We start from the raw sequence: 11,909 nt of genomic DNA on the forward strand, positions 1-11,909 counted from the left end.
TCACTTCAGACACGACTCAGGGACACACAAAACAACGAAACTGAAGTGTATACTGGTGTCGCCGTGTCTACAGTTACACAAGGTGTTACAAAAAGGTACGGCCAAACTTTCAGGAAACATTCCTCACGCACAAAGAAAGAAAATATGTTACGTGGACATGTGTCCGGAAACGCTTAATTTCCATGTTAGAGCTCATTTTATTACTTCTCTTCAAATCACATTAATCATGGAATGGAAACACACAGCAACAGAACGCACCAGCGTGACTTCAAACACTTTGTTACAGGAAATGTTCAAAATGTCCTCCGTTAGCGAGGATACATGCATCCACCCTCCGTCGCATGGAATCCCTGATGCGCTGATGCAGCCCTGGAGAATGGCGTATTGTATCACAGCCGTCCACAATACGAGCACGAATTGTCTCTACATTTGGTACCGGGGTTGCGTAGACAAGAGCTTTCAAATGCCCCCATAAATGAAAGTCAAGAGGGTTGAGGTCAGGAGAGCGTGGAGGCCATGGAATTGGTCCACCTCTACCAATTCATCGGTCACCGAATCTGTTGTTGAGAAGCGTACGAACACTTCGACTGAAATGTGCAGGAGCTCCATCGTGCATGAACCACATGTTGTGTCGTACTTGTAAAGGCACATGTTCTAGCAGCACAGGTAGAGTATCCCGTATGAAATCACGATAACGTGCTCCATCGAGCGTAGGTGGAAGAACAAGGGGCCCAATCAAGACATCACCAACAATGCGTGCCCAAACGTTCACAGAAAATCTGTGTTGATGACGTGACTGCACAATTGTGTGCGGATTATCGTCAGCCCACACATGTTGATTGTGAAAATTTACAATTTGATCACGTTGGAATGAAGCCTCATCCGTAAAGAGAACATTTGCACTGAACTGAGGATTGACACATTGTTGGATGAACCATTCGCAGAAATGTACCCGTGGAGGCCAATCAGCTGCTGATAGTGCCTGCACACGCTGTACATGGTACGGAAACAACTGGTTCTCCCGTAGCACTCTCCATACAGTGACGTGGTCAACGTTACCTTGTACAGTAGCAACTTCTCTGACGCTGACATTAGGGTTATCGTCAATTGCACGAAGAATTGCCTCGTCCATTGCAGGTGTCCTCGTCGTTCTAGGTCTTCCCCAGTCGCGAGTCATAGGCTGGAATGTTCCGTGCTCCCTAAGACGCCAATCAATTGCTTCGAACGTCTTCCTGTCGGGACACCTTCGTTCTGGAAATCTGTCTCGATACAAACGTACCGCGCCACGGCTATTGCCCCGCGCTAATCCATACATCAAATGGGCATCTGCCAACTCCGCATTTGTAAACATTGCACTGACTGCAAAACCGCGTTCGTGATGAACACTAATCTGTTGATACTACGTACTGATGTGCTCGATGCTAATACTGTAGAGCAGTGAGTCGCATTTCAACACAAGCACCGAAGTCAACATTACCTTCCTTCAATTGGGCCAACTGGCGGTGAATCGAGAAAGTACAGTACATACTGACGAAACTAAAATGAGCTCTAACATGGAAATTAAGCGTTTCTGGACGCATGTCCACATAACATCTTTTCTTTATTTGTGTGTGAGGAATGTTCCCTGAAAGTTTGGCCGTACCTTTTTGTAACACCCTGTATAGGCGTTGCCGACCGCAGCACCGTATTCTGCCTATTTACACGTCTCCGTATTTGAATGCGCACGCCTGTGAGAGTTTCTTTGGCGCTTCGGTGTATATATATATATATATATATATATATATATATATATATATATATATATATATATATATATAAGGTGCAGCAGACCTCTGGTCCGTGGTAGACGGAGCCGGTGCGGAACTCCGGCCCGGCGAGGTCGAGGGCGAGCGCGAGGGGGCAGGCGCGCTGCGCGGCAGAGTCTCGCGCGGCCCGCAGCGCCCTGGCGAGGCGCGCCGGCGGCATGGAGGGCACGACGGCCACGTCGGTGCCGGCCGGCACGCCGCACAGCCCCGGCGCAGACACCGCCGCCGCCAGCACCGACAGCCGCAGCGGCGCCGGCCGCGACGACACCGTCAGCTGTCTCGCACCCACCACCAACGTCAACCCACGACTCGGTCGCGTGCTCTGGCAGCGAGGCCTGTATAACTCCCCAGTCGGATATTTGCTGTCATTACGAGGGGCGTTCAGTACATAGGGTGTTCACTTTAATTGACGACGTTGAACTATCTCGAAACCTACACATCGGATCAACAAAAGTTATAAATCCAATTTGTTCTTCTGGGATGGGGACATCCAACGATACCACACTCGACCCCCCATCCCACCCCGTCCGTGGTGGCTGGGGGGGGGGGGGGGGCGAACTTTGAAATCTTCAACTGGAACCCCCTTTTTTTATTGCAGATTGCGATTCTACCGGATAAGTCTACATACGTATTGTCTGAAGCATTTTCTTCGTTTCACCACAGATGGCGTTATAATCGGAGGAATAGAAATGGATACATAATCGAATTTACAATGTGCTACTCAGTGGCCCTTGAACACCCAGCGGCATCTGGGGTCCCATCTCCATGTACGAGGGCAGGACAGGCCAGTATATCAAAACTTCGAATTGGAAACCCCATTCTCAACACTGTATTCCTCCGACATATCGAACAAGGGACTACTCCACGCGCCGCTATGGCCGTGGCTCGAGGTGGAAGCCACTCTACTTTTCCAATTACAGTAAGCGTTCAAACATAGTAACTTCAATAAACTTAGTGATCCGCTTTTCAAATGATCGTACACAGGACACGCGCATATTTCCGGCTGTTGTGTTGGCAGAAGAGCCAACACCGTGTTACTAGTGGGGGCCGAAATGCACGCATTTTAGCTCACGCAGGCTGGCGTGTGGGGGGAAGGACTCTACTGACGTGAGGTCTGGAACATGACAAGGACTTAGAATTCAGAAAGCGGACGTAATTAGTTTGATACTTTAATCCATTAATGATGAGCGTCGCTCTTGACAGTACATTATTCACCATCTTATCTGTTCAGAATAGTAACTGAATATGGCGCCTTGCTAGGTCGTAACAAATGATGTAGCTGAAGGCTATGCTAAACTGTCGTCTCGGCAAATGAGAGCGTATGTAGACAGTGAACCATCGCTAGCAAAGTCGGCTGTACATCTAGGGCGAGTGCTAGGGAGTGTCTCTAAGCTAGACCTGACGTGTGGCGGCGCTCGATCTGCAATCACTGATAGTGGCGACACGCGGGTCCGACGTATACTAACGGACCGCGGCCGATTTAAAGGCTACCACCTAGCAAGTGTGGTGTCTGGCGGTGACACCACACCGGCAATGTCAGCACAGGCGTTTCTGATGCGGTCTACCATGTATTCACGGCCTTTTCACAGTTCCTGATACACGTTATCTTTTAAATATCCCTACAGGAAGAAATCCGGCGACATCACATCAGGCGACCTAGCCATTGCATCGACCATTGTAAACACAGTCTAATACTTCCCGCGCTTCAATTGCCTAATGCGTTGGGCAACCGTCATGCTGAAACCACATACGTTGTCGAACATACAGGGCGAAATCCTGCAGTAGCACCGGTAGTTCCTGTTCCAAATGGTTCAAATGGCTCTCAGCACTATGGGACTTAACTTCTGAGGTCATCAGTCCCCTAGAAATTAGAATTACTTAAACCTGACTAACCTAAGGACATCACACACACCCATGCCCGAGGCAGGATTCGAACCTGCGACCGTAGCGGTCGCGCGGTTCTAACTGTAGCGCCTAGAACCGCTCGGCCACCTCGGCCGGCTCCTGTTCCAAAAACGTTCGATATTTGCATCCATTCAACGTACCGTCGTTAAAATATGGACCAATGACCCCCTGATGCCATACCATACGTTAACCCACCAAGAACGTTGATGTTCAACCTGCCGTAACCAGTCCGTATTGTCTACATTCCAGTAATGCTACCGTGATTTGTGCATGTAGACTCGGCAAAGAACTTGGGGGTCGTTTGCATTTGTTCACGTGCCCATTCACAAAACTCTACCCTGTTAGGGAAATGAATGCCATGAAGTTCTTGATGCAGTGCCACGTGGTACGGTTGATACTTATGGCCATGCTGTATTGTGACAGTACTACCTACGGACATACCGTAGTCGCGGTGCATTTGCCAGGCGCTAATCCGTGGGTTGTGGCGCACTGCCGCTAGTACAGCTATTTCATTAGATTCTCCTGTAATGTGTTTGCTTCATTTCCTTTTGACGGCCTGTAGGCTGCGATCAGACATACAGGCGTTCGCAACTTTGTAAAAGAACGAACGAGAGCGAGCGTTCTCTGGAAAAGGCTCGGCATATAAGGCAAACAGCAGACTCAACATTTCTCCTACGTTCTCCCGAATCAGGATCATTTCAATTTTCTCTTCTTTCATTGCAACATTCATCATTCATTTGTAAGTCTGTTCTCCAAATGATAGGTAGGTGCGCAAGCAATAAACATTCGCAAGTATTGTAATGTTTAGAGCCGCTATCTGTTCCACGCCTGCACAATACGTGAGCTCCGGTCGCAGTGTACAGCCTGTGTGATACGTCGTAGTTGGCCGCGCGACCTCAGTAGCGCGTCGAGTAGTTCCCTGTTCGATATGTCGGAAGAATACAACTTTGCAAATGGAGTTTCCAATTAGAACTTATGAAATACTGGCCATTCCTACCCTCACATCATGCAGGTGGGGTCCCTCGTGGCACTGAGCATTAAAGGCCCATTGAGTAGCGTGTTGTAAATTATGCTTGCGTATACATTTCTATTCCTCCGATTACAGCGCAATTGTCGTGCAATCGTAATCTACAATTAAAACTGGGTTCTCATCGCAGATTTCTAAGTTTCCCCTCTGCCACCCATGCATGGGGTGGAGTGGCAGGTGGAGTGTGGTATCGTTAGGAGTCCCCATCAGGGCAAAAAAAATTGGAATTATAACTTTTTTTGATCCGATATGTAGTTTTAGATGTATTTCAATGTGTTCAGATAAAATGAATATCCTGTATAATACAACACTTTCTTCTGAATGCAGGTTGTTTTTATTCAGGACTCCAATGCACCATATTATTCCCACTTTTTTGGCTACAACTCCTATTTTTCAACATAATCTCTGTTCAGTGCTATGACCTTACCCCATCTTGCTGAGTCACTATACTGGTCGACGTCGGAGCCATCGTCTTGCCGCATCAATAACCTCTCCATCATCCACGTACTGTTTCCCACAGGGTGCATCCCCCATTGGGCCACAAAATGGAAGCCGGGCTGTAGGGTGGATAAGGAAGAACAGTCCAATGAAGCTTTGTGACCTCCTCTCGGGTAGGCACACTTGTGTAAGGGCTTGCGTTCTCATGGTGATGAAGAAGTTCGTTTTCATTTTTGTGGCGACGAACGTGCTGAAGTCGTTTCTTCAATTTCCTGAGGATAGCTCAATACCTTTCAAAGTTGACAGTTGCATCATGACGGAGGACATCAAACAGAATAACCCCTTCAGAGTCACAGAAGACCATTGTCATGACTTACCGGCCGAGAGTGCTGGTTTGAACTTTTTCTTCGGAGGAGAGGTGATGTGGCACCACCCCATGAAATGCCGTTTTGTTCCCAACTCGAAGTGGTGAACCCATGTTTCATATCCTGTGACGACGTTCGATAAAATGGTCACTATCAGCCTTGTAACGTGCAAGGAATTCGGCACAGACGGTCATTCGTTGCTCTTTATGATCTTCTGTTAGGCGAGGAACCCAGCCGGCAAATACTTTTCAGTACCACCACTCGTGGACGAGTGCGTCAGCACTACCAACAGAGACATCCATTTCAGTAGCGATGTGCTTGATTGTGATCTGTCGATCATCTCGAATGACAGTGGCCATAAGTTTCAATACTGCAGGAGTCACAGCTGTGCGCGACTGGCCGGCACACAGGAGATGGGACAGGTCTGTGCAATCTTGTTGCGATGATGACAGAAGTCGCGTCCAACGACTCACCGTGCTTTTGTTCACTGCTAGGTCTCCGTAGACATATTGAAAGCGCCTATGAATATCTGCGGTGCTTCGTTTTCCCGCAAAAAAAAAAAAAACTCTCAATGACTTCTCTGCTAGTAACGCAACCTCAAATGAGAGTCGCCATTTTGAAGGCTACGTATAGCACCACCAGCTATCAGAACTTCATGAAACCATAGGGCATGAAGTGGGCATATTCCACGATGTCCCACAACAAATTCCGCATTTTTTTCAGCCGAATTTGACTAAGTAAAAAATTTATTGCAACGCCCCTCGTAATAGCTTTCATGAGATGAATGGAGCAACGTTAACATTTTTCAACGATTTTTAATAATTTTCCTCTTAGCTCTTTTTAACAAAGGAAGATTCTTACAGGCTATTAGATATCTCTCTCTTTCTGACATGTCATCTGGTGTCGTAGACGGACACATCTGCATGTTGTAGTGCAAGACAGCACGTTAATATTATGATGAAACGCTTATCGCCCCTCAAACAAACTATGTCATTGTACAAAAGTTTTATTTGTCAATTACAGCTACAACGGATCACAACCTCATTGAATTTCTGTAGTTCTAAAATTTTAGCACCAACAGAGAGCAAAGCTTGACTTTGTGTTTTTTGCCAAGAACAAAGCGGCTACAGTGAGACAAAAGGAAAAATTTAAATTAATTTCCCATCAAAGTTCGACTGCCTGCATGCTTAATAGGAATCCATAGCCCTCGGAAAGAGGATCGTGATAATTTGGCGACCATGACAGGATTCACTGACTTCATTGCTGTCTTCAAATGTGAGGGAGAGGACCACATAATCTTGAGGAATTCAATTGTGACTTAAGACTAAAGCACTGAATTTTCTATTTCATGTAACAGCAGAGACAACGAAATCTACCACTACACAACACTGGAAAAGTACACGAGGGAAGTTTGTGCAGATTTGAACTTGCAGAGAGCTGACGATGCACAAAACACAAGTTAAAAATTTAATAATACCAAATAGTGAATGCCAAAGCCCTTTTTCAGCACACTATTGTCCATAAATACAGATGGGTAGATGCTTTGAGCATAATGGCTGAGAATGGACATGCTGCGAACATTGAGCCTTGTCGGAAGCGAATGTATGAAGAAAGACATTATTACTGATCGTAGCAGAAATAATCTCACTATTGGTGAAAGATGGTTTAAATGGTGTGTCTACAATAGGAAATTTCGTGCTTTTCCTGTGCTTTGAAAACATAGTTTCAGAAAAAGCTAAGTGAGAAATTCTTACATATCCGTGCAAAATATAGATATCGCATTGAAGTCTGCTCCATTCATGTCTTCGTTCAACACACCCTAAATGAGAGTAATTAATAACAGCAAATAGCTGCCTGGGAATGTTATAACTGGGAGCAACACGAAAATCTCGCACTGTCTTCGCAGTCAAGGTGGTTTTACTGGTGCCTTGCTCTAACCTGTCAAGATAAGTACGAGTGCCGTATAGGAGTAGCGATTCTTGGGACTACTCGTGCAGTGTATGGTCAACATGTAGTCAACTCCTCTCAAATGTAACCAAGAAAGCTGTGGAGTCTGATGTCGCATTCCCTTACTCAACTGAGTTAGTGTGGATGTATTTAGAATTTAGCCAGCGCCTGGGCGAAGGTTCGATGATGAGTAACTTCAAGCCTATGCCTCTTCTCCGCTAGCAAGTCAATAATTGCCAGTCAATAACGGTCAACAAAAGTTCTTTCAGTGCTCAATTTGAACTGGCTACTCTCGGGTCGGTCGGGACCGCATTAGCCTCCATCAGCAAGGTTGGTTGGTTGGTTGGTTTTGGGGAAGGAGACCAGACAACGTGGTCATCGGTCTCATCGGATTAGGGAAGGACGGGGAAGGAAGTCGGCCGTGCCCTTTGAAAGGAACCATCCCGGCATTTGCCTGGAGCGATTTAGGGAAATCACGGAAAACCTAAATCAGGATGGCCGGACGCGGGATTGAACCGTCGTCCATCAGCAACGTTGACTGCCATGCAATGTATCAGAAGTCTGTCACAACGAATGTGTTGCGACTACTTCTACTGCACTCATACAGTGAACTGGGGCATCAGTCAAGATATTCCCTTATACACTACGAGAATATTGACTGTATAAGAAAAGAGCGCAACCATTCACTGTTACTATAATAAAACGAAACATGTCGTACAAATGGTGACGTTTGTTCCACTCACGATAGTTACAGTCCCGAGGTCTCAATTTATTTGTTGTTGTTGTTGTGGTTTTCAGTCCTGAGACTGGTTTGATGCAGCTCTCCATGCTACTCTATCCTGTGCAAGCTTCTTCATCTCCCAGTACCTACTGCAACCTACATCCTTCTGAATCTGCTTAGTGTATTCATCTCTTGGTCTCCCTCTACGATTTTTACCCTCCACGCTGCCCTCCAATGCTAAATTGGTGATCCCTTGATGCCTCAAAACATGTCCTACCAACCTATCCCTCCTTCTAGTCAAGTTGTGCCACAAACTTCTCTTCTCCCCAATCCTATTCAACACCTCCTCATTAGTTATGTGATCTACCCATCTAATCTTCAGCATTCTTCTGTAGCACCACATTTCGAAAGCTTCTATTCTCTTCTTGTCCAAACTAGTTATCGTCCATGTTTCACTTCCATACATGGCTACACTCCATACAAATACTTTCAGAAACGACTTCCTGACACTTAAATCTATACTCGACGTTAACAAATTTCTCTTCTTCAGAAACGATTTCCTTGCCATTGCCAGTCTACATTTTATATCCTCTCTACTTCGACCATCATCAGTTATTTTACTCCCTAAATAGCAAAACTCCTTTACTACTTTAAGTGTCTCATTTCCTAATCTAATTCCCTCAGCATCACCCGATTTAATTTGACTACATTCCATTATCCTCGTTTTGCTTTTGTTGATGTTCATCTTATATCCTCCTTTCAAGACACTGTCCATTCCGTTTAACTGCTTCAATTTATTTATCAGTGTTTATTTGCATTTCTTAGTTTGGCACGACCACAGTGAAGTAGCCAATATTTTGTTGGAGGCATGTTTCCAAATTCTAGTCCCAGTGAGCAGAACCAACTTGATGTTTGGTAGTGTGGTGCCAAAAAATTGGGAACATAGATGCAACAGTCTCTCCCACCTTTAAAAGATGTATCAACTGCAAGTAGATTGCAACAAATTCTACGATACATGTGTAATGAAACTAATTTGAATATATACGCAGATTGTTTGCTCTCGTTACCGGCTAGTCTATCCTGCCACGACTCACTGATCACCTCTGCAGTCTTCTTCTCTCAGGTGCTAGACCCGCTAGGTATACAGAAGAGCTTCCTCGAAGTTTGGAGGGAAGAAGAGAGTACTGAAAAAAGTGAAACTGCGAAGAATGGGTGCACAGTCGGAAAGAGCAATGCTGGTGAAAGGAAAAGTTCACGGGTCGAGTCCCAGTCCGACCCATAATGTTAATCTGCCAGGAAGTTTCTAAACAGCGTACACACCGCTGCAGGCTATAAGATTCACTCTGTAAATGTGGATGTTGCTCGCCGAAGATATCATGTCGATTTTGGTAGATTGAATAGCACGAGCTCCGAAACGCACGCGCAGCTGTTGTCAGATGCAGTTTTTAGGAAATCCCTACTTAGGGACTGGAGGTTTGAAAAACTAGTGGATCAAGGATGTAAAAGTCTGAACACAAAAAACAACATAAATTTTCAATCATTAAAGGCCTGCATCTCGTGGTCATGCGGTAGCGTTCTCGCTTCCCACGCCCGGGTTCCCGGGTTCGATTCCCGGCGGGGTCAGGGATTTTCTCTGCCTCGTGATGGCTGGGTGTTGTGTGCTGTCCTTAGGTTAGTTAGGTTTAAGTAGTTCTAAGTTCTAGGGGACTGATGACCATAGATGTTAAGTCCCATAGTGCTCAGAGCCATTTGAACCATTTTTTCAATCATTAAGTAGGTATTTTCTTGCAATGTACGCCCCTGACAAAATATAAAGGGAAGAAGAAATCAAAAGAAACTTTACGGGTTGAGACGGTATGTTATGTGATTTCAATGATTACAAAATCGAGTCAAAAATTGACGATATGAGCCCTTTATCAGTTTGACGTTGCTCCCCCTCTGTCCTGGATTCGTGCACTGATTCGGTTGCGAAGAACTTCATAAAGCCGTTGTATCCTACCTGAGACAAGTTGGCCTACAACTGTCTTAATTGATCCTTCTTGATATCCTAGATAGTGGCACTCGGATGGAGCTTATCACATATATGTACTATTTGGGACAGATCTGGGGACCATGCTAGACACAGGAGTACCTCAACATCATACAGACAGTTCACGGAGGCACATGCCATGTGTGGGCGAGTACTGTCCAGTTCATTTACATCTAATGGATTCTCCGCAAACTACACTTACGTGCCTGGCAGCGGATTCATGGAACCTTCTTCACAATAATTCTCTGCTATTCCACTCTCAAACAGAGAGCGGAAGAAACGAAGACCTATACCTTTCCGCGCGAGTTCTTATTTCCCTTATTTTATTATGATGATCGTTTCTCCCTATGTAGGTCGGCGTCAACAAAATATTTTTTGCATTCGGAGGAGAAAGTTGGTGATTGACATTTCGTGAGAAAATGCCGCCGTAGCGAAAAGCGCATTTGTTGCAATGATGTCCACCCCAAATCCTGTATCATGACCGTTACACTCTTTCCCCTATTTCTCGATAATACAAAACGTGTTGCTCTTCTCTGAACTTTCTCGATGTACTCTGTCAACCCCATCTTGTAAAACTAGTTTGGTTCCACAAGAACGATATTTTTTAAATCCGTGTTGACTGTGTGTCAAAAGACTGTTGTCTTCGAGGTAATTTATAATGTTCGGACACAATATGTGTTCCAAAATCCATTTGCATATGGACGTTAATGATACGGGCCTGTAATTTAGTGGATTTCTCCTACTACCTTTCTTGAATATTGGTGTGACCTGTGCAACTTTCCAGTCTTTGGGTAACGATCTTCGTCAAGCGAGTGGCACAGAAGAGGCATTGTTGGTGTGGCGGTAAGTGAAGAGTGTCTGTCTTGTCGCTAGACGCGCTAGTGTCCGCAGCTCGTGGTCGTGCGGTAGCGTTCTCGCTTCCCACGCCCGGGTTCCCGGGTTCGATTCCCGGCGGGGCCAGGGATTTTCTCTGCCTCGTGATGACTGGGTGTTGTGTGCTGTCCTTAGGTTAGTTAGGTTTAAGTAGTTCTAAGTTCTAGGGGACTGATGACCATAGATGTTAAGTCCCATAGCCATTTGACGCGATAGTGTGTGTGCAGTTTCCACAGCAGTGAGCGTGGCGACTGTACAAGTCGGACTGAGACCGTGGTACGTGACGTACCTGTGAGAGGTGCGACAGCAGCGAGCGCTGGCAGGCGGCCCGCCGCTGCTGCGTGGGCGTCCACTTGCCGGCCGCCTCGTTGGCCGCCGCATGGCACCGCAAGTGCTGCGTAGCGCGCAGCTGCGTCCCTGCAGTCGCCGACATGCTGCTGCTCGCCTGCCTCTCTGTGGCTGGACGCCGCTCGTTGCTGGGAGACGGTCCAGTGTCGCCAACCGTTAAGCGTTTCGTCCCGCACCACCGTCAGAGGCCTCGTCTGTGCCCCTTGCTTGCTTCTTTTGTACTGGATAGGCCCAATCAACTCGCCGTGTCAGAAGGTTGATAGATGTCATCTGAGTCGATTGTGAGCGAGCAGCGATGTTGTAAAGTTGTATCCATGGAGATAGAATAAGGGGAGATGGTGCTACAGACTTCCGCTATACGATGTTTTGAAGCCAGCGGGCGGGACCTGCCGCCATCTTGGATCCCCCAAAACATTAGCAGACAAGTGTTTACAATTGCTTCTTGTTCGCT

General features: G+C 46.3%; 1 protein-coding gene across 1 annotated transcript in view; it reads right to left on the reverse strand.

Moving 5' to 3' along the window:
* LOC126235223 (pyruvate kinase PKM-like) overlaps nt 1-11,543 on the reverse strand; it is a 137,097-nt gene extending 125,554 nt beyond the window's left edge. The window contains exons 1-2 of the mRNA XM_049943954.1: nt 11,400-11,543; nt 1,831-2,079 (exon numbers count right to left, since the gene is read on the reverse strand). Of these exons, the coding sequence (XP_049799911.1) occupies nt 1,831-2,079; nt 11,400-11,543 (393 nt within the window). The remainder of the gene's footprint in view (nt 1-1,830; nt 2,080-11,399) is intronic.
* Nucleotides 11,544-11,909: the final 366 nt, after the last annotated feature.

Source organism: Schistocerca nitens, chromosome 2, assembly GCF_023898315.1.
Source record: "Schistocerca nitens isolate TAMUIC-IGC-003100 chromosome 2, iqSchNite1.1, whole genome shotgun sequence".
In the NCBI taxonomy this organism is placed as follows: Eukaryota; Metazoa; Arthropoda; class Insecta; order Orthoptera; family Acrididae; genus Schistocerca; species Schistocerca nitens.